The sequence below is a fragment of the Vigna unguiculata genome, chromosome 3 (assembly GCF_037176805.1).
Source record: "Vigna unguiculata cultivar grain cowpea cultivar isolate G323 ecotype 2 chromosome 3, ASM3717680v1, whole genome shotgun sequence".
In the NCBI taxonomy this organism is placed as follows: Eukaryota; Viridiplantae; Streptophyta; class Magnoliopsida; order Fabales; family Fabaceae; genus Vigna; species Vigna unguiculata.
Window position 1 is genome coordinate 53445378 of NC_140794.1, and position 24131 is coordinate 53469508.

Genomic DNA, 24131 nt, shown 5'->3' on the forward strand with positions numbered 1-24131 from the left:
AAATTTGTGTTCAAAAACTTATTACTCTACTCTGGTCTCTCTCCCATTTGTGTTATCATTGTTGTTTGGTCACTAATTGAATACAAAAATGATAAAATTCTGACAAATAAAAAAAAAAATGAGCCAATGCCTTTGAAATTCATGTCTGCGTTTTGGTGTGATAATGTTGTTTGTCCCCTTTCTTTTGCAATGTGTTTGTAGGATTTTTTCTTTCAGTACCTCCATACTTTTTTTCTTGTACTCTCTCTCTACATATATATATATATATATATATATATATATATATATATATATATATATATATATATATATATATATATATATAAATAAAACGAATTCAATCGTTTAATTCGTTTCTTATATATTATCTTACAATAATATTTAAGTTATTATTTAAAATTACAAAAAATATAGTTAGTTATTATTATTTTTATTATTTTGTAATTATATTATTATTTAAGCTTCAGACCTCTATCTTTTATTTATTGTTGGTTTTAGTAGAAGCCTATTGAAGTCAACTATTCTTCAGAATTAGACTCCTTTTTTTCAAAGTCTTTTCAAACCAATTTATTCACACAATTTAGTTATCTTCAACTAAATTTAACCATAACAAAGAGTGTTATAAAACAAATATTATATTTGATATTTAAAAATTATATTTTTCTATCTTATACATATGTGTATACAATAAGGATAGTAAATATATTCACCTACTTACTCATAGATAAAAGTTAAATATTTTTTTATCGGCATTTTTTAAATATTTATGAAATCGTTTCTGTTTAATCAATTATTACACAACTCATTTGCTCTGTTTCATACACATATCCCATTTCCATTTAAAATTAGTAAATAGTCACCAAATAGAAATAATAGACAACATTAAGTCGGGTGGGAATTTATAATTTATTTGAGGTGAAATTAAGTTCGTATCAATATTTTTATTCATTTTATTTGGCTTAGATTTTAGTTTTTTTTTTTTTATCTGATTCAAACCACCATTTTATTAGTTTGGTTCAAGTCAGGCGATGATGATAAAAATATTACTAACATTTTTGAAAAAAGTTATTTTTTGTCTCTATTTTTATTTATTTACGCAAGGTTCTTTTACGGTAATCGTATAAAAGGCTAAATTTATATCAATGCGTCATAAAAATATTTCTCGACTTATAATGAATAATTAACTGTTTTGTTTAATATTTAGTTTTCAATAATCATCACCATTCACATTATGTTTATCATTAACTTTTGCCCTAATAAAAAATCCATCATAAACATGATTAAATTAATACACTTAATAATATTGTATGAATAAGAAAAATTAAATGAATGAAAAAGAATAAAAGACAAGACTAGGAAAACAAAGTACAAAATGTTAAACTATAATGTAAATGCAAAAAAAATGTAAGACTTTAGTTAACGTTGAAATTGAAGGATATGAAAAGCAAGGGAAAGAATAAAATAAAATGGAATAGATGTCTCATTCTTCATTTATTAATAATTGGAAGCGAAGGGTTACGCAAAGATACTTTTTAATAAAACAAAAAAATAAAAAGAAAAAGAATGGTGCGAATGGTGGGATTATGAAGCAGGAGGTGTGAATATCATGGATTTTGCGTTACAGATTTACTTGCTAAAACCGCGCACTTAGAAAAGGCCCAATAAGGCCCACAAGTTCAACCGTATATAGTAATCTCAGTTCTGAATGTACAGGAGTGAGTGAGAAGAAGAGAATAACCCAACAGCAGTGGAAACTAGAAAGAAATTAGAATGGCCACCTTAGACGAACGCCCATCTGCGAAAAGGTGGCTTCCTCTTGAAGCTAACCCAGACGTCATGAACCAGGCATTCTCTTTCCTCCTATTTCCTTATCATTGACCGAAATGTTTCAATCATGCCTTCAATTATGATCATTTATTCATGAAACAGTTCTACATATAACAAATTTTGCCAACAATTTCTCGCTTTCATTTTGGATTTGCAATTTTTTATTCTATTTGGCAGCGTGCGTAATTTAGGTGTTTTCTTGGATGAATTACAGTTTCTTTGGGGTCTTGGCCTTCCAGTGGAGGAGGCAGAGTGCTGTGATGTTTTTGGCTTGGATGAAGAGCTTCTGGAAATGGTTCCGAAGCCAGTTCTTGCTGTGCTTTTTCTTTATCCTATTACCGCAAAGGTTAGTTTCAACTCACGAAACATGTGAGTTTTTCTTTTTCCGTTTTTTATTTCTACTGTGAAGACATTTTCATATCTGTTACTTCTGATTTTGTGAGCGTTCTATTTCCTCTTATTAGACGGAAGAAGAAAGGTTGCAACAGGAAAATGAAAAAAAGGTGAGTGCCTGAGTGGATACGTGTATTTATGGAGTCTTTTCATCTGTGTGTGACTATTCGTTTCCCTAATTTAAAGCATTCCGCATTTTGTTTGGACTTTAGGGTATTATTAATTAACAGAGATGTTAAAATGAGTTCCTGAGTTAAAGTCAGATTGGATTTAGATTGAATTGAACCCGCTTACTTAATTGGGATTAAACGAATTCAAGTCGGATTAAGGTGGATTGACCCACTTAATCCACCAACACATTTTTATATTTTATATTTTTTTTGTTATAATTATTTATTATTTTTAGTTATATAAGTTCACAATTTCATATTTTTAGATACCAGAATATTACTCAATAATATTTAAATAATTTAAATGTTTAATTAATTTGTTTTGTCAAGTTATATATATTGATACTTTGATTTTTAACTATTATTTTTATAATAATATTTTGAAAATTAGGTGAATACTTTGATTCTATTATTATAAAAAAATAAATTAAGTCAATTCCTCTCATTATAATACAATAAATATATAACATAAATTGTAAAAAAATTAAAAAACATTCATAAGTGAGCTAATCCACTAATATGTGGTGGGTGAGACCAGGTTGCAAAATTTCTGCCTCTCCAGAAAGTGAATTGGGTTGAACTGGTTCTTTTTTAGCTCGTGATGAGTCAACCTGTATAAGTCAGGTTGACTCACTTTGACATCCCGGTTAATTGTTACTTATAGATAGTATTTTAAGTTTAATTGGTTATTTATTAAATAGTGTCCAATAAATCTGAATTTTAGGTGGCATATATCATATAATTGAACTTTTAACTGCGAGTCTATCTATTATGAAGCACCTGCATTGAGTAGAATTTTGTTGTTGTTGTTCTGCTGTAGGATTATAGCAATAAAGTGTACTTTATGAAGCAAACCGTGGGTAATGCTTGTGGTACGATAGGTCTGCTTCATGCACTTGGGAACATAACTTCCGAAGTCAAGCTTGGTAGGCTTTTAACAATCACAGCCTCAGTTTAAGTTTATAGTGTATCAACCATTATATTTAATCAGTTTGTGTTGCTTTTGTTGTTATCAGTTGAGGGGTCCTTTTTTGACAAGTTCTTTAAATCTACTGCCAGCATGGATCCATTGCAGGTTTTTCATTTCTTCCTACCCAAAACTTATATTTGTCTTTCTCATATTTCATAAATGCAAACAATGACACTAATAGCCAGTTAAATATAGTGCTGCTTTTGGATTTTCTAACTTCCGTATTTTGCAGCGGGCTGTCTTTCTCGAGAATGACAGGGACATGGAAGTTGCTCATTCAGTAGCAGCCACTGCTGGCGACACAGTGGTACTTTATTTGTTAAATTTAAAGCAACAATAATTGGGGCGGTATGATGTGATGTAGAGGTGAAACATAGTAATAATGAGGGATTAAGTTTGGCCTTCTTATCTTCTAGTTATTTGATGTTATCATTATTCTTTGGATATGATAAACTGATACCAAAGTAGGGAACTTTTACATAACACAGTTTTAATTTGTAGCTTTTTTTATAATGAGTAGTCTTGGGAATTAGATTTATTATCTTGAAAATCTTAGTTGTTTGTTATTATCGTATTCTTTCAGTATGATAAACTGATATTTAAGCAGGGACTTCTATTAACAGCCTTTTTTAGGTTCTTCTGTGATGAGTAGTTGTGGGAATTAGATTTGGGCTTTTACACTAGAGATTTGAACAAATGATGAATTTAAGTTGTTATATACAAAGATATTTCTATCAAAACTAGTCAAACAAATTTTGAGAAGATACCAACCCATTGTAGTCAAACCCTGCTTTCTACTTTGGTTTTCCTTCATTTAAGTTCTATGAATTACACTTAGGGATTTAGCTTTATGAGCCAAAAAAGGGCCCTAAGACATTTCTTTCTATAGCAAGGTGCATTATATGCAAGCATTTGATGCAATTGATTAAAGAGTAATAATCCTATTTTTTAAAGGGGCTTTTGTAGCATATACTTGGTGGGATTGGATGTTTTTCAACTTGATTCTTTTTCGTATTTTATTTTTCATTTTTCCATTATGGTTCCGTATCCTCCAGTTTTCTCCTCTTAATCTTAGTGGTTTTCTTGTGGGCAAATGCTGGTGCAAAAGTATGGTTGCTTCCTTATGATGTGGAGGTTACTGGTACAAATCTTGGAAACTATCCTTTAACTTGTGTGGTAAAGGCCACGTACATCTGTGCTCGTCAAACCCCATTGTGGGCCATATTTTTTTCATCCTGAGGAATTTCTTCATTGATAGATAAAAAGTGAAAATTTTATAGGTCATAGGGAAGCATTTTTATTGTATATGTGATGAAATTGTTAAATAATCTTTCCATGCAATTCAGTGTGTGGATGGAACAAAATGAATGGAAAATATATCCGAACTGCAAGACCCCTCAATACGAAGTGCTTAATACTAATAGCACCTGCGTTGGATGATTTTGCAGTTTTTATCGAGGGTTTTAGGAGATATAACTATCAGAATAATGTCATACCGTGAGGCAAAACCTGGATAGTATTGTAAATATAAATAGCAACCCTCTCTGCCTTGCAACAACAAAATTGTTTTTTCTAACTGTTTCCTTCTCTTACAACGATTTTACATTATAATGCAGGCATCAGATAATGTTGACACTCATTTCATCTGCTTTGCCTGTGTGGATGGTAATTTCTTTATGCAGATAACTGATTAACGTTTTCTTGTCTGTGTTGTGTTCATAAAAAGAGAAAAATTGTATCAAGAACACCACTATAGTAGGCAAAGTAAATGTCTAAATCATAAACCAGCTATATTAAAAGCCTATAACTAAACTATGTGTGGTCCTATTCATGTCCAGTTGAATAATTTCACGGCTTGTATGATATGCAGGTCAACTGTATGAGCTTGATGGAAGAAAGTCAGGACCAATATCTCATGGTGTATCATCACAAAGTACTTTGTTGAGGGTAAATTTCTTTCAATGTTAGGGCTATTTTTATTGATGCTTAAAAACATGTATTTAGCTAAAGGAACAGTTTTAGTTTGCAAATCCTAGTAAATCTGTTGTCACTTTAAATTTTAAATGACGGATGAAGAAACAAACACAAATGTGTAGGTAAGTGGTTCTGGCATTGGAGCACCAATCTTAGGAGAAAATGTGCAGATAGCTAGTGATTTAAATTTTAGTTTGTAAAGTTAGTTAACAAATAGGCTTCAGAAAGAAATCGTATTTGCTATTCTGTGAATACATAATTTACTTGAAATAGGCTAAAGCTTCCCTAATTATAGATAGGTGATTACTTTTAAATTAGCAATCATCAATCAGGATACAATACAATTCAGAAATTACCATAAACATACAGCATTTACAGCTACTGGCGTTAAGTGCCACCTCCTAAGATGACCAAGAGCCTCTCCAACATTCCATCTCAACCTGGTGAATAGATATTAATCATTTCTAGCTTACCAAATATGAATTCACACCCAAAAGTCCTCATGCATCATGGTTCCATGTTGGAATATAGAAGATATTGATAGTTTGATAACCCATAAAAACAATTTCATATCTGATATGGTTGCTATCAACTTTGACATGCTTGTTTGATCGTTCTGGACAGGCTTGTGAACCTTGCTTGTCACTGATTCACTGTAACTTCATAGCTTCATAGACCTTTTCTAGAGAATGTTAGGTCATGTAGAGCCTCTCAATCCAAATTAATGGTCATAAACATTGTATGATTGCCACAAACTTAGCATCCGTACTTCTCCCTCCCACAAATGAGATTGTATTTTGCTTATCCATGTAACAAGGTTTCCCCATACCTTTGTGCTTGTGCTATAGCCTTTTCCCAGTTGTGGTCTTACTGACATCATTTGATCTATCTCATTTAGAATTTGCAAACCCTTCGATAATTCCTTTGCATGAAGTTCCCATGAGATATTTCAATATACAGTTGGCTGCCTCTAGAAGCCTTTTAGTTGGACAATGCGCAAACTAACTGTATGCTGTAGATGATATTGGGCCTTGTAAGTGTCCAATGTATGAAGTTCCTTACAACCTTCGGCTCTATCCCTAGAGTCTACTAGACATTCATCTTTGGATTTTTGCTACTAATTTGTCTCTACTCTTTAAATGTGTAATGGCTGGCGACTTTTTGTAGTCCCTTTTTTGACATGTCGAGGACATATTTCTTGAGTATTGCAAGCAGCTGATATAGGAGTACAAAGATCCAGTGGTTCACTAGAATTTATTAATGAGAACTGCCGTAAGACAGCTTCTCTTCATAACATTTGTAGAAGCGAGAGCTTTGGTGAAAAAGAATTCTCTAGCTCACCATTTCAAAAATTTCTTGTGACAATGGTCTCACTGTAGTAGTGCCTACCATCGATTCCATTTTCTACTTTTTTTTATTTGACTTGTTTTGAGTACTGACTAATAACTAGTAAGTACAAAACTTGGAGAAGTTGTATCTGGTCTAGCAGGAAAGATTGAACATAACCCATTTTCTTCTCTCTTGTAACATTGACAAAGTGGAAGGAACGGAAAGTAGAAGGAAGTGAGATGAATTTTGTAGGTGGGTTGGTAGGGGAGAAAAATGAAAGAGAAAAAATGTGTAAAATGACATATACTCTAAATAAAAAATGAGATGTCTTGTGATATTAACAAGGTTATTAGTTTTGTTTACATTTCCAGGTCACATTCTTCCCTTTTTTTTTACAATGGGAAAGAGCTACTTTTTAATGTGCGAAGTCGAAATTTGTAACATCACTAAACAAAAAAATACTCCTAACTTTCTTTCCTTGTATCGTTTCTTCCCTTTTTATGTCATTAGACTCGTAGGGAAAAAATTGTAACTCGAGGACCGTAACTCTACTAAGAGTTACGAGTATATGAAAAATTATATTCATAAACATGTCATTAAAAATAACATAGATGATAATAATATCTCATACATAATAATATAATAATAAATTTTAAGTAATAATATTGATACTTCAAAAAACTAAAAACTAAAAAGGTTCAATATAAAGTGGCAAGCTGAACAGGAAAAGGAAAATTATGTTCATATAAACATGTCGATCATTAAAAATAATATAGATGATAAAAATATCTCATACATAATAATATAATAATAAATTTTACGTAATAATATTCAATACACAAAACACAAAACACAACTAAAAAAGTTCAATAGAGCAGCAAGCTGAACAACAAAAGAAAGAGAGGAGCAAGCAAAACAAAAAGTAAAAGATCAAAACACAGAGTGTAAGCACCTGCAACTGCGAGGGCAGCGAGCATTGGGAACCTTCTTTGATTTTTTCTATGTCCCTATTTTGGTCTTGCTAGAAATTGAACATATCTTTTTCCATAAATTTGGAAAGCCATATTTTCTTTGTTAGTGTAATGTCATTTGATTTTGTAGAACAAAATCATCAACTGTTGGTGACTGTAGCGTACACATTCGATCAATCAGAGTTTATTGACAACTAGGATGGTATAGAAATAGGCATTAGGCACTGATAAAGGAAGAAAGACAAGTATAATGAAAAACAAGCAAATGAGGAGAAAGATTGAATTAAGTGAAACCATTTTTAAAATGCAAATGGGAGATCAATCTTATAAGGAAGATATGTGAGAAGTTGGCTTTAGAGATTACTTGAATTCATCATTAGTGGGTGGTGGTAAAAATGCAAGACTCTTGCCGAATGATTAGAGGTGTGCAAAATACATGAAGTGATATACCTAACTGAACTGTTATAGAATTGAATTAAATTGTAAAGGCAATTTGGCCAAACTAAACCAAACCGCATAATAGCGCATGCGAACTGAATTTAACAATATAAGAATTCAAACAAATGGAACTGCTTTGAATTGACTGAAATGTTTGAACTATACGCGGTGGACATCTTATTTTGAAGCATATTTTTCACTCCTTTTTCAATTTTATATGTTAATAGTTTAATTCAATTTAAGCTACTCAGTTTAGGTGCATTCCGGTTTTTTAAAGACTATATTAGATAACTCAATTCAATTACTTTTAAAGAATACTTCAGTTTTATTAACGCAGTTTGATACTATTTTTATTTTTTTTAACAACCCTGATGATGATAATACCATAGAAGGTGTGGAGAAGGTGGGTCTTGTAAAAGTGGGACATCTTTGGTTGGAGAAAGTTAACACAGATATGAGGAAGTGCGATGAGTCTCCTTATACTGGCTTGAAAAGAGTTTTAGGAGTTGAGGATGCTCTTCGCAGGACACAAATTTAATCCAATAAGATTATATAAGTGTGAAAGTTTGCATCCAAGAGAAGAACATGAACATAGAACAAGATAAGCACAAACTGTGGAGATGGAATGAAGAAGTCCAATCCGGCATTAAATAAAAATAATGGAAAAGAAAAACTTATGGATTTATGGAGGTTGTCACACCACCTAGAGAAGATCGAAGATAGATGATGACGGTGTTGTTATTTGATCCAAGGATGCAAGATATGACTCTAGTAAGAAGATAACTTTCTCTCTTTTAAAGTACTCTAGAAACTCTCATATCATTCAATATTCAAAAGTTTTTTACAAAGAAAAGAGATGGCTATTTATAGCCTTTTTTATTACAAAAATTCTGAGCTAAATTTAACTCAAATGTGCCTTGAAATCAAATGCAAATTCTAAATCTAATATCCTAATCTGTTGTCCGAAAATTAACAATCAAACGTGGCAAAATTTAAATTTCAAAATTCAAAATCTAGAAGTAGATCAATGGCTAAGATGAGGCCCATATTTTAGTCACCCTTGCCATGTCTAGTCGTCTTCTTGAATTATCTTTCCTTGGCCGAGAATTTGGTTGCTACAATTGTGGTGGGTTGATTTCAGAATGTTCCTTACTTCTTTGTCTTCCAATGCTCAGCTCCTAGCCTTATCTGGCTTAATATATACAGATACAAAAATTACCATTTTCACCTATTTTACAAAAAAAAAAAAACAATGAAAGTATAACAGAATAAAGCATCTTGTTCACATGATACAAGTAGTAGGAACAGCACATCACCTATAAAGCGGTCAGCAACTCCAGGTTGGTGTTGTAGTATTCGTGCTCTTTACTATGCAAGTTCCTTCACTAATTCCTTGCGTTGATACCATGTTAAGAGAAGAGAGAAACAAGATATATGATGGAATTCATGTTCTTGAAATACACAGCCAAGATTATTTTTGTGTGCCTGAAGTAATTAAATAGGGATTTACTAGTATCCTGATTCTCAGTTACATAATAATGTAAACAGTTAGTCGTAATCATCTATTTTACGTTCTTTGTATTAGTGTGTATGTGGGCTATATGCACACTAGATCTCGATCAACTGGCTGCTTATGGGATAGAGTTTCATAACCACAATAATTTGGCAATTTGTTTAGTAGAAAATCTGGTGTTTCATGTCATGACAGAGCACATAGAGCTCCACTATCATTTCAATGAAGAAAGTTCCTGTAGTTGTGGGGATAACAAGGCCAATTTTCAAATATATTATAGAAAGACTTGGTGATTCAGAGGCTTCAAAATATGAAAAACTTTAGAAGACAACTATGTGTGATAAGGTCCAAAGTGGGGCAGAAGAACCAAGGGGGAACGGTAAGAATGTTGATTTATTCTTCCTAGCAATGCCAATAGCTGTCAGCCTGCTGCCATATTTCTCAAAGCGCCGGGATACATTTTATCTCGATCATTGTCATGTATTAGTTTGGAAAGAATTTTCTTATAGAGGATTTTTTTCGTGCAGTTAGAGCCCAGACTAGCAGCTTGTGAATATAGGATTGACTTTGAATATAGGATTTGGGTGGTTGTCTATTTGGGTGTTTTTACGAGAATAGGTATATTTAGAAAAAATAAAATACATCAATAGGTAAGTCTTTATTGAAATTCAGAACTTCATTTGAAGAAGTTGTCTTTATAAAGAACCTTGGTATATCAGTTTTGTCTTTGTATTTTACTTTCTATCACTAAATGGAAGTTTCGTTTCAAGTTAATTACTTGCCCACTCATGTCAAATCCAACAGAAACCCATTATAAGTATATCGTTGGTGTATCATTTTCTATCATAGTTCTCCACTTTCATGAGCTTGTATATAGTCTTTTTCTCTGTGCCCCATGTAGTCAAATTTTGTAGGATAGTGCTGAAGCCCATTTTCAAACCTTGCAGGTCCTAGTTATTTGATCATGTCTGAAGCTTCTGGGTTTACTGTCTTTTATCTTGCATGTTTCTTTGTCTACTACACTATTTTTAGTTAGTAATATGTGTATCTTAAATTTACGACAGGATGCAGCTAAAGTGATCCAGAGCATGATCCAGAAAAATCCAGATTCTCTCAACTTCAATGTCATTGCAATATCAAAGAAATCCGGAGATGGACATTAAGGTAGTTAGTTTGGGTGAAGCAGCTCTTGATGTTATCTGCTTTATAATCTCCAGTCATCTGCAGCTTTATTCACTTTGTCTGTATTTATGTTTTTTCATTTTCATTCGGCGACCTATCAAATTGAGCATCTTTGTTTCAAGTAGATGCATTGTGAGTGATTTGATCTTAAAAAACAAACTTTGACCTTAAAGCTGTGTTTTACCGTCGTTTCGATTGTTGTTCGGGCCATAAAAAAGAATTGGTCGATCTACCTGCAGCATCTGTGATCACTATTTGCACCTTGTTACATCTGAGTGTATTAAAAAGTATCTCAAATTACACATTGTAGAGACATTCTAGAAAAAGATTTTAAAATGGACACTGTACTAGTGAAGTTTTAATGTTTTCTGGAAATAGTTTCTAAAATATAGTAAAAAGTTCCTGGACTACACAATTCTAAAAAAATATATATCTCAAAATTCTGAGTAGTGCAAATCTTGCAATTCACACCATTTTTGTTCATCCTGACAAATTAGTAGTGAGTTTGGAGATACGGTGTTAATGTGTCAAATTATGTCCAATTAATCAAGAAAACGTTGAAGTTGTATTTGTTAGTTTATGTCAGCGTTTTGGTGTGATACGGACTATTGATTTTTCCCTTTCTTTTTTGCAGTGTGTTTTTAGGATTTTTCTTTCTGCACCTCCAAACTTTCTTTTCTTGTACTCAAAATATAAAAAAAAAAAAATTGTATGAGCTTCAGACCCCTATCTTTTTTTCATTCATTATTCGTTTTCGTAGAAGCCTATTAAAGCCATCTATTCTCCAGAGTTAGTCTCTTTTTCAAAGTCTTTTCAAACTAATCTGTTCACATAATTTAGTTACTTTAAACTAAATTTAACCATAATAAAATAAAGAATGAGTTATGAAAAAAATATTATGTTTGATATTTAAAAGTTATTTTTTCTATCTTATACACACGTGTATACAATAGGATAGTAATTATATTCACATAATTACTTAAATATTTTCAATACTTATGAAATTGTTTCTGCTTAATCAATTATTAATATTATTTCATAATTATCATTCATATACTTTTTCAGTTGAATTGAGTGTTATTAATATTAGTCTCATCATACTTAATAAATTCCGACTAATTACAATAAACCAGCTATGCTCCCTTACAAAATACTAGCATAAACCTAACTATTTTTATCAGAAAATATGCCTATAGTGTGTTTCTCACAAGTTGAAATCACCAAAGTAAAAGAAATATTCGCTTGGACGTTATATTTTAGATTTTGGAGTATGTGAAAATGAGTATGAACAATTGAAAATGGATATCCAAATATGGTAAATGTACCACAGCATAGAAATGTTGATCCAAATTCTCCGGGACATGGCGCTCAGAACGGACCATACTCTGATACTTTTGTTTCCGACAAGTTTGTCTCCATTCCAATCGCTTCACATCACACTCGCCGCCATGCCACACCATTTTTATATATATAATATGAACCTGCTCTGGTCGGATACTGGCTAGAACTGTGTGTGTACATGTTATGTTATGCTGTGTTGAAATTATTGAAAACCTTGTTTTCTTCGGTCAACTTTCTCTCATTTGACTTTTTATAAAAGAAAATTGTTCCTTGCTTTAACAATGGTTCAAAACTCATACCAGAAAAGTGAAGGTCAAAGTTTGAAAGTCCAAGGTTGAGGATAAGGTGCGACAACTGCGTAAGGTCTTGCATACTCTGTCGTAGGAGAACACGTGCGGTGCCTTTCACGGTTGACGCAAACTTTTCTCATCTTTGAACCTCCACGGTTCTGATTATAGTTTACCACAGTTGTCAAACATAACATTGTTCATTATTTTACAACACTGCAATGTGAAGTCACTACAGCTTATTCATGCCCTAATATTCAAAATATATTTTTTATTTCAATATTAGTATGTTTTAACATGTCTTCGTCATGCTTACACGTGTCGTTCTCACGTCACGTGTGTTAGTGAGTGTTGTTTTTGTCTTGGCTAACTCTTACTTTTTCATTTATGACATAAACAAATGGGTGCTAACGTTACTGTGACCTGAGAATTCATCTTTGAATTGAATTCTGAAGCGCCCTCAATTATTTGTTTTAAATTAATATTTCTGACGCCAATGAACGTTGAACAAAAGGTAGAGTTGTTTTACTTTCATGTACATAGGGTAAGTGGAAATAAATATAATAATTTGAACGGTGTCTGGTTTCTCAAATCATACAATATTAGCTTAAACAGCTTTTCATAAGAGAATCCACGTGGAACTGTGTAACATTGTGTTAAGACAATATTTCTCATAACAATCATTTTTTCACACACCCCATAATCTACCATGAACAAAATCCTTTGGGAAGGATTAGAGGGGAGATAGAATGAGTGTTGTGTTGTATGGATTAAGAGATTTAAAATGATGAAAGAAAGAATTTAAAGAAAAAGTGTAAGAATTTTTGAATGATGGATGTTATAGATTAAAAAATATTTTAATTGATAAGAATTGATGATTACCAATTTGTCTTTATGTAGAAATTTGATATAAAATTAAAATTAAATAATGAAAATTATATTAAAATGAAACTAAAATTGTTATTGATAAAAAAAATTAAAATGTAAAAAAGAAATTAAAATTTATAACATGTTTATATAAACCTATTTAAGTTCAATTATAACAAATTACACGTGTATAAAACGTTCCTACAAAGTATAACATAATTGAACTTACATATACTAGTTAAATTTAATTCCACTAAAACACAAAATGTAAAAAATTTAAAAACTTTTACTTTATGTGTCTAGTATATTTACTTCAACTAAATTATAATTAATATATATTGTTAAACCTAAATAAAATTCTACGCATGTACCAAAAAAATATACTATAATTCTCTACAATAAAATACATATATAACCTTTTCATGTTATATATATAATTTATATTTAAAAAGGAAAAATATACTAATAATAAGAAGTATATTAATTTTTTTAAGTCAAAATAATTTTACGCTTAATTCTTCAATGAAATCTATTATTTCTCTCTTATAAAGGTAAGGATGTGTATGTATTTCTCTCGTAAAGGTAAGGGTTTCCGTATTTATAGACAGATACACAATACATTTCCCCATGTCTCACCACTATTAAGGGATGCTTTTTTCCAACTCGCAGGGTATGTTTGCTTCCAAGGATAGATTTGAGAGAGGGTGAGTAGATGGATAAGCAAGGATGGATTTGATAATGACTTTAGTGTTTGTTTCAAGGAATCTGAGTTGAGTTGGAAAGATGGATTTGAAGGAGACCTCAAGATTCCCATCCTCTCATTTTGAAGAGATGAGGAAAAAAAGACATGTCATCACATGAATTTTGACGTTTTTGTCCATAATATTTACATATGATTGCAAAATGATTTCTCATTAACAGTAATTTTTTGGTAATAAAAAAAATATATTTTAAATACCTATTACACTTTAAATTATTAAAAATCTAAATATATATTTATTTTCTCTTTTTGTTATGTATAACATATAATAACATATTTAATTTTTTTTATTAATTTGAAACAATAGATATATCATGTAAATTATTGAAGAGTAATATATAAGTTTTTTTCTAATAATAAAAGATATATTAATTATTATGATAAAAAATCAAATTGAAATATTAATAGAAGAAAGGTAATAATATGTCGAACACCAACTAACAAAGTAATATTGAAATAAAGATAGAAAATAAATGTGACATCCCATATTTAATAGAAAATTTTTAATAAACAAAGCATCACATAGTTATAATATAAATAGGGCACGAGACAAAAATATAAAAGGATTCACTGTTAGAGTCATCCAAAAGTATACTGGAAAGGAAGCCAAAGGTACTACACAAAGCCATAAACAGAATTTATCAAAAATAGATGAAACTAGACATTTGCTCACAGAGCAAGGAATTATAAACAAAAATTGTTCTTCAAAAGGTGCTCAATAATGAGTCAACACCAACATGTGACCAACTAAACTACAACATTCCCATCATCCTGACAACTACCAAAAGTTTTCACATCTGCTCACACCAAATAATTGGTAATCATTGCAAAAAGGAAAATCACACAAGAAAACAGACACAAGCAAAGGGGTAAACTAGAGTAAAATCATTTTTAACATAGCATTGAGCAAGCAATATTAAATAGTTTTCAAATAGGCAACACAATAGGCACTCAAACATGTGATGACAAACAACAGGACTTTATGACTCAATTATCCGGATACATATAATGAGATCGGATTCACTACATGCTTGCACTTGTGGTGGTCTCCACTACTCTGCAAAGTCATTGCCAATGGGTTTAACCCTACCACGCACAAGGTTAGCCCATGATCATCTAGGGTCATTATCCTGCCAAAGACTAGAGCCTTTTGCTACTCTCACCACTTGAATCAGTCTGCTCTACGTGGGACTAACTGATTCTTTAGACTTTCAGGATGCAACCTTACTTGACTCATTATCTAATTGTATACACTACAACACCACCATAAAATATCACCAAGAGTTTCACGGAATTACATCTATCTCATACCACATCCATGTTTCTCACACCAAATCCACATTTTATTTCACGCATTACAATTTCATGCCAATGCCCAACCAACCAACCAATTCATAATTATTTCATGCCAAACACAACATACAACAGTCTCATTTCATCACCTTAAACATATGCACCATCATACTTCATGCTTTTTTAAAAAAGTAAACCAATCAATCATGGGATACAAGCATTCAAACGACTTTGTTGTCAATCTCGCTCAAGCTAAGGAGTTCTCACTCAAGCGACAGGAGTCTCTCGCTCAAGCTAATAGCTCTCGCATGGGCGAGATTGCAAATAAAGAGTATTGGAGCATCCACGAGTTCTCGCTTACGCTAAACCCACGGACAACCTTTGTTCAGGCGATAACTCAAAACAAAGAGAGGGACGAGTTTCTGCTATTCTCGCTTAGGCGAGAGCTCATCGCTTAGGCGAAAGCTTCTCGTTTGAGCGACAAACCACTCTCTTAGGCAAGCCTAGCATATCCTACTTGCTCTCACACATGCAAAGCTAGAATCCCAACTCAAACACCCACAATTCATTCTCACATAGGCACAAACTTCATTCAGTCATTTTAAGCAGAAAACATAAGCAAATGCAAGCAATATACTCCAAAAACTTGAAAACCCTAATTTTCCTTACCTTGACAAAAGCTATTGTGAGGGGGGTAGACACTAACCGAAGGAGCGACACTAACCGAAGGAGCAACACAGCTCCAAGAACACCAGAAGACTGAAAAACATGATACGAGAATGAAGGTGAGGTTCTAGGAAGAACCTAATAGAGGACCAGAGCAAAAGAGCAGGAAAAGAGAAAGAAGGAAGTTGGAGCTCAACTTACAGGGAGGAAATGTCGTTTGGTCAGCTTAGAGAAGGATCTTGCAACTGTCCTATAGCAGAGCTTGTGAAAGGAGAGAAAAAGGGTGAGGTGTTTCAACTTTGGGAGACAGAATGAAAGTTAGAAGTTGGAAAGGGGTTTTGGAGGTTCGTAATGGGTTTGCCCTAGACCCTCTAATAAGGTGAGACCCAAACCTTTTTAGAGCAGACAAAGAGACTTACAATAAATAAATACATAGAACTTAAGCTACAATTTTACAATTTATTAAATACACAAATTAAAAAAATATTTAAATAAGTGTTTGGTTACCCACCCTTCCCTTCTAGTTTCATTTGTAAATAAAAACATAGAAATACTAATAATAATAATAATAATAATAATAATAAATTACTAGTTTTAATTATCGAATTAAAATTATTAAAAATATTAATAATAATAATAATAATTATTATTATTATTATAATAATAATAATAACATTACTAATATAATAATAATATTAAAAATAATAAAACTAATAATAATACTAGAACTAATAATAATTATGATATTTTATTTTATAATAATTTTAACCATAGGGGTAAAAATGTAATCTAACAATTTTGTATATTAAAATATTATTTTATATCTATGACAACCATCAAATTATTCACAAATTTCCATAAACTTTACCTTCAAATCTCTTCACTTTCACCTCCTCATCCCTTAAAACAACAATATCACTTTTCTCTTTTCATTCTCTTAAATTCATCCATTCACTCTCACTCAAATTCTTCATTAAAAGCAAATACATCCTAAAATACAAACATGACTAATACCTACATATCTGTCCTCACACATTCATTTAAATGGTGTCATACTTTAATCTAAACAGGCTAAATTCGAAAAATGTTTAGTACTAGGAACTCTTATATAGTTCTTCTGAATTAGGTTCGAGTATGATACATGTATTATATATTATTGAGAGACTTTCGACCTATGCTTAAATTGTTAATAATATCAATTTGAATAAATAATAAAATACCACCTTTAATTCAATTTTTTTATACATTATTCATTTTTCTTGATGGTAAGACTTTCAATTTATAATTAACATACTAATACTAAGAATATCAATTTGTAGAAATTGAAACAATAAATGTTTGTTTCTCTTTTAGATAGTATTTTTCTTTTAGAAATCTATTATTTTTTTAAACTAGATAAAAATATGTAGGGGTTGTATTGTCTATTGTTCTCTCAGCAAAATACTATAAAATTCGAAGTAGTATGATCTAGGGATTCGTGACGATTAACCAAGCGCGCGTTCAAAAATTAATTTTGGTCGAATTGATTCCTTTGACGCAGAAGTTAATACTACATGTTTTGCATTGACGTAAATTTTTTACTTTAGAATTGATTTTGAAATCAAATATATATAACTTTTATGTTTGGAAATCAATTTTGCGTCAATCTGACGCCAATCCAAAATAAAGCTGGTGGGTTAAGAATAAACTCTATTTTCACAATAATACTGTGGAATTAGTTTCTTCATAGTTTATTTCACATGATCAATTCAATGGAGAAATAAGTACTTCTAAGTTTCTAAGTTAAAATTTCCTACGTAATCCAAACTAATCATAGTTTCTTCATAGTTTATTTCACATGATCAATTTCCTATAATTAGTTTCTAAGTTAAAATTTCCTACGTAATCCAAACTAATCAATCAATGCATTATTTTTCAATTATTCATGGGTAGTCATTTCGTAAAATAGTTAAATGTCAACAGCTGATCATTATAGATTATGTAGTCTTCTTATTATATTGTGATAACGTTACCAACTTATCAAAGGTTGAATTATTCGAATTTTATTTCCAATGTTATGACTCAAAATTAGTTAAGTTTTCTATCGTTTTCAATTAGGGAGGGTAAAAATTATATAATTTACTCATAAGATATGATATATATTTTAACGTTATCAAGATGCTCGGCTGGTTGCTGAAATTATAATTTTCTATTATTTTTACTATAACTTTCTCTTTTTTTTTTATTAAGAGTTGGGTGGAATGACTTATTATTCTGAAGAGAGTGAAACTTGATATAAAATGTACATCTAATTTTATTTTACGGATGATAAATAAGTAAATTTTAAGTTTCTGTATATATGTTTATCGTTTTTTTAAAGAAAAATACTCACTAGTATCATGATAAAGTCCCACTTTTATCATTATCAAACTATATTTTTAGTTCTTTATATTAAAATGTAATTTGCTTCTCAAATTTCAACACATGTTCACTTTCAACTTTTTAGTTTTTAAAATCTAGCCTTTTCCCTCAATTTTGATTTATTTTTGTTTTACTTATCTAAATCAATTATGTATGTATCCGGACTATGACCAGCTCCTACAATCTAATTTATCAGAACTTTAAACTAAAAAAAGAAAATATTTAGGTATTTTTTATATGATTTAAACTATTCTTAGATACTTGTCTTCTTTGGTTCAAGAGCATGTGATGAGACAATGAATTAATGAGTGTTTATCGTTTTTCTTTAAAAAAAATCAATTATTGAAATTCGTAACTGTGATGACGTGGGGCTGCGGGGCACCATGTTTCCCCTGAAAAAAACAAATAAATGTTATTTGTTTTGTTTTTTCATTACCACGTTATCATTTTGATTTCATGTAGTAGTATAATAATAATGCAGGATTGATGATATGAATTACATGGTGTGATGTCAAATATTAAAAGAAATTATTTTGTTTATAACTGAAGAATCTTAATTATTATAAGTAGCATGGGTTTATTTTGTATTTATTTTTCTAGGTGCTCTATCTTTCATTCCTACCCATTAAAATATAACACAATTATGACCTAATTTTCATTAGATAGAAAATTCCAAGAATTGCTTGCTTTTGATCTTGAAGTAGTTACATAAACCTAATTTATGACAGCCTAACTTCACTTCTGAAGACAATTATTTTTCCCTAACAATCATAATCATTCATTATAAAACTGAGAGAATCAACTTTTTCAATTAAACTGAATGAAGTTGAAACGCATTGGTGTACATTAAAGAGATGCAATAAAAATAATTATATGAATTGTAAAGATCAAATAATTTTGCCTAAAAATATAAATATTTTTGTTCGGTGTCAGTCACAACTCATAATTTTAGGGGCATTCAATTTTTGTAATGCACTCAGGATTATTCCCCGCAAATTACACTTTTTGGATTTTTTTTTTAATTGGATCCGTTAGATGTTTATTTTTCTATATAGCACCCGTTACTTTTCATGGTGAGAATTTAGCTTTTCAGGAATAGAATTTTCATTTCTGTTTTGTTATTTCGGCGACAAAGTCTTTCTTAAAATTCAATTTTTTTAGCATCGTGTTCTCTGTTACGTTTCATCATCGAAATTGGGTTTCTAGAAAGTTTTTTTTTTTCAAAAACAATTTCGGTCTCATTTATCACAATTAACCCATTCATAATCACAAGTTTTAACAAAGAAATAACAAATTTTGTATTCACATTGCTAAATCACATAACCTCACCTCCTTCATTATCTTCTAAATTCTATATTTTTTAAACCTCACTCCTCTTCAGCTTCATCTTTTTCTGGGTTCCAAAATTGAGTTGGATAATGATGGGTCGGGGTAAGTGCAATACACGCACCTCAATAATTACAATTGTATTTAATTAACACAACACCACCCTACAATTTTTCTCATCTCACCAATAATTCTTCGCCACGTGTACACTCCGCCACTTGACTTCCCACTTGCCCGGACCCCCCCACTTTCTTCTTCTTCGCCGGACCCGCCCCACTTTCCGGCGATGAAGACCGCTTCGAAGTCACCCTCACCGGGTCGGGCTCGCCGGAGTTAACCCTCAACGGAAAATTCAGCAACGCCCTCGACCCTCGCATACGGTAGGCGGCACGGTCGTAAGCTAACGCAGCATCCTCGGCGGTCTCAAACGTTCCCAGCCAAACCCGCGCTCCGTTTTTCGCCGGGTCTCGGATCTCCGCCGCGAACTTCCCCCACGGCCGCTGCCTCACGCCGCGGTAGTGCTTCCCCTTCGCCGGAGAAGCTTGCTTCTCCTGCTTCACCACCGCTGTCCTAGGAGGCGAACTCGTCACCGTCGGCATAACGTCCGGTTCCAGCTTCACCGTGAAATCCGTAGGAAAACCCGACAACACTGTATCGGGCGACCCGGCCTCAAGAGATGGGACCCACCCCACGTTAACGGCGTCACGGAGCACGCCGTAGAGCACCATATCTTCGGAATCATCCTCTTTTAACGGAAGGTCACCCCAATTGTCGCTCAAACAGGAGTATAATAAGCTGACACTGGAAGCCCGACCCGATGCACATGCGGGTGCTCCGAATATTGATTCGGACTCGCCGAGCAAGTGGCGGCGAATCGAATAGAGTGCCAAATCTGATTCGTATGTACTACTGTGTCCGTACATCTCCGGTTTCCGATGTTCCTATTATAATGTTATGAAATTTGCAAAAGATTTTAGTGAGGGAAATAAGGATTTTGGATATTTTTGAAGAGGGTATTGAATATTCGAACTTACAAGAATTGGAATTGATAGGTATTTATAGGATTGTAGGTTCATGCACTTGGGATTTTCTGATTTATCGTTTGAATTTTTTATATTTTATATTATTTTTTTGTGGATGGAGAGTGTTAATTCATTGCCTTTTCATCGTGTTGGAGTCATCCACTTAGCTTCGCTGAAGGTTCGCATGTGTAAAGTGTAAACGGCAAGGAATTAGTGCGCATTTTCCTCACGTGCTTTATTTCAGACCATTTTTTCCGCAGATTTTTCTTACAACAAGTCTTATGATATTAACGAAGGACTAAATTAAAACCAGAAAATCCTAATATTATATTCCAACGTCAGGACTTTGTTCTTTGTGTATAATAAGGAATAAAATAAAATTTCAAATTATAAAATGACAGCGAAAATATAATGTAAAATATACATTATAGAAATGTCTTAGATGTATATCGTTTCTGTTTTATTTTTCTTTATTAATAATAATGACTTTGTGTCAATGTGTGGTGACGAAAGTCGTACACGAGTGACGTCATTTAGCTTACAGGTGCAGACAACTTGCTTTGTTTTTGTCTTCCCTGTTGTCACTTTACCAAGCTGCATAATCGCCGATTATTTATTATATCCCTATTTATTAATTCACCCGCTACACAATGTGACCATTTTTTTTTCCTTCTTTACTAGACATACATTTTAAATCAAATAAATTTTAAATATTACGATATATATTATTCTTTCTGTAAAATTCTAGAAAATAGTGTTTTAGAAGTAACAGTGATTTAAAAATATTGAGACTCGATTATTTTAATATTAAAAATGTTTTATTATAAATAGAATTGTTATAAACGAGTTTCATTATTTTCAAACACACTATATTTCTAGAAATCACTTTTCTAGAGCTCTTTGATTTCTCTCTAAAAGTTTTGTCTTTCCATTCGTTTGATTGAAGAACGGGACTGTAGGATTGATCCTCTCAGTTAGCTCTTCAGTTTGGATCGATCAGTTTCTCCATTCATGTAAGTTAAGTTTTCGTTGTCTTTTTTATTTTTTCTGTTTTCTGTTGCATGTAAGCCCTCTTCCGCTTGCATGTGCCGTTTTATTTATCAATATGAGTCTCTGTTGATCAATGATCATAATGATATGTCCTTATCACTCTTGTGATGTTTCTATGTGTAGATAGAGCATTCTGTGGAGCTAGAGACATCTGACGTTTATAGAGTTGTTTAAGTTGCATGTAAGCCCTCTTCCGCTTGCATGTGCCGTTTTATTTATCAATACGAGTCTCTGTTGATCAATGATCATAATGATATGTCCTTATCACTCTTGTGATGTTTCTATGTGTAGATAGAGCATTCTGTGGAGCTAGAGACATCTGACGTTTATAGAGTTGTTTAAGCAGGATATCAAGTAAGGGAAGCTAATGTCTATTATGTCTCACAAACTTGTTAGGAATATTATTATATGATTATTATGTAATTAACTTATGTGTTTTATATGTGAATTGAGTTGTGATGTTTGAAAACGATAAATACTTAGGTTTTATCTGTTGTTTTAGAATAATCGTATGATATGGGTGCAATTGGATGCAATTGGTGTGAATATTTTGATAGAATTAATGTTTGATACTCGAATAGTCTTTGGTGGAGGTTTTGGAGTTGTATGGACTGGTTGAATAGGTATAATTTTGCTTAAATCAGTTTCTGTAGAATTATGCATATTTGCTTACTCGCTGGGCGAGCCTACTTGTTGGGCGAATGAGTTGATCTGCAGAATTATGCAAAACACTGATCTGCAGAATTATGCAGATTCGCATACTCGTTGAGCGAGTGCTACTCGCTAGGTTAGCATGGGCCAGTGGCTGGGCTAGTGCTACTCGCTAGACGAATTTCCAAGTCAGCAACTTCCAAACCTATACCAGTGGTTGGGCGAGTGGTACTGGTTGGGTGAGAATGGGCCAATGACTGGGCGAGTGCTACTAGTTGGGCGAGTGAGTTAGAATCAAAAACTTGTATTTTTGAGTTGAATTGGGTGGTATTTTAGTTATCATAGAAGCTTTGTAATTATTATGAATGGTGAGTATATGGTACGAGATTGTTTATATGAGACTGAGTTGAGATTGGTTGATGCTAACCCAAGGAAGATTAGTAGTGATTGTGGTAGTGTATGCATTGAGGTAGAGATTGTCTTGACAGTTATCCTGACGTTCTAATAACCATTCAAATTCTTAAGTAAAGAGGAATGGGGTATGTGGTGAGAGGAGCAAGAGATCCTAGCCTAGGAGTTTTTCTTGACCATAGGTGTTAACAGACTTATCTTGTATGTGGTAGAGTTTTCACTCTTAATTTGTCGCTCTGCAGAGCATGCGATGCCACTACAAGTGCAGAACTGACTGGATCCAACCTCAATGCATGTATCCGAATTAGTTGAGTCGTAGTTTATAAATATATGTATGTGGATATCTACTTGTCCGTAGTTGTTCGATATATCAATATTATATGGTTTAAGAAAATTCTTTAAAAGTCATTAACTTACCTTTCTTCTATGTTTATGTCTTGTGTTGTATGTTTTTCTTTTGCGATGATCACTTATTCGGTGGGAGCAGTGCTGGTTGCAATTTCAGAGGCACTTCTGGAGGTTGAGGAGCCATCTTTTAGGTTTGAAGGAGGTCTTAGTGGGAATCTGTTGTAAGTGGTTAGCTTGTTTTTAGAGTTAGAAATGTTTGGTATGTATAATTAATATATTTATATAGTTCGATCATTTGTAAGATTGTATTAATATACTTTATACATTTGTTTTTATCTGTTTTGAACACTAAGATAAAATATCCTATTTTATTAGTTTTAAATTGTTAAAATTGGGATGTTATACTTTCTCTTTTATTCAACATACATTCTTAATCAAATATATTTAAGCGTAAACATTAACTATAATAACCCCTTCTTCATTATTAGTCAGATCCTTAGAATAAAGATTAATCTTCTTAACTATGAGCGAAATTAATACTCTATCTATAATTTCTTCTCTTTATTAATACTAAATGAGAAAAATCAGTTTCTACCATACTTTAAATTTAGTTAATCAATTATTAAATAAAAGATTAACTTAAATTTAAAAATATTTGGATAAGTTATGATATAATTATAATTTAGTGAGTATTTAATTTACCGTGGGATAAATGTAAAGTGAATAATTTGTGTATTTGAGTGAAAAAGGAATCTTGGCGAGGAAAAGGAGGAGTTGGAGAAGGACACGAACCAAACATTACGGATACAACGATTGTGGACAGATTTGCGATGTTTGCATTGTCACTGTTTGTGGATAAGTCTGTTCCAAATTTAATAAGTTCCACAACCATAGGACCCCACTGCTCTCAATTTGCGTCACACATCATCACAGTGCCTTTTT

At 32.1% G+C, this 24131-nt stretch overlaps 2 protein-coding genes across 3 annotated transcripts; one reads left to right on the forward strand and one right to left on the reverse strand.

Moving 5' to 3' along the window:
- The first annotated feature begins 1690 nt into the window (after positions 1-1690).
- Positions 1691-11005, forward strand: LOC114175073 (ubiquitin carboxyl-terminal hydrolase 3-like). 2 transcript variants are annotated; one of them, XM_028059832.2, is made up of 9 exons: positions 1691-1845; positions 2042-2173; positions 2292-2330; positions 3211-3316; positions 3407-3465; positions 3593-3667; positions 4977-5025; positions 5231-5307; positions 10650-11005. In XM_028059832.2, exons 1-9 carry the CDS (start codon positions 1771-1773, stop codon positions 10746-10748), a joined length of 711 nt encoding a protein of 236 aa, XP_027915633.1. In that variant the 5' UTR covers positions 1691-1770; the 3' UTR covers positions 10749-11005. The 2 variants fall into 2 exon arrangements, with proteins under 2 accessions (XP_027915633.1, XP_085527565.1); XM_085671439.1 differs by lacking the exon at positions 1691-1845 and having other exon boundaries at positions 2103-2173; positions 2292-2329; positions 3209-3316.
- An 8649-nt stretch (positions 11006-19654) lies between these two features.
- Positions 19655-20748, reverse strand: LOC114176279 (ethylene-responsive transcription factor 1A). The gene has a single exon (XM_028061261.2). It carries the CDS (start codon positions 20628-20630, stop codon positions 19884-19886), a length of 747 nt encoding a protein of 248 aa, XP_027917062.1. The 5' UTR covers positions 20631-20748; the 3' UTR covers positions 19655-19883.
- Positions 20749-24131: the final 3383 nt, after the last annotated feature.

Excerpts from the sequence above, each read along its gene's own strand:
- LOC114175073 (XM_028059832.2), top strand. The coding sequence starts at position 1,771 with ATGGCCACCTTAGACGAACGCCCATCTGCGAAAAGGTGGCTTCCTCTT. Across the intron at positions 1,846-2,041 it reads ACCCAGACGTCATGAACCAG|TTTCTTTGGGGTCTTGGCCT; the intron begins GCATTCTCTTTC and ends GATGAATTACAG. Across the intron at positions 2,331-3,210 it reads AACAGGAAAATGAAAAAAAG|GATTATAGCAATAAAGTGTA; the intron begins GTGAGTGCCTGA and ends GTTCTGCTGTAG.
- LOC114176279 (XM_028061261.2), bottom strand. The coding sequence starts at position 20,630 with ATGTACGGACACAGTAGTACATACGAATCAGATTTGGCACTCTATTCG.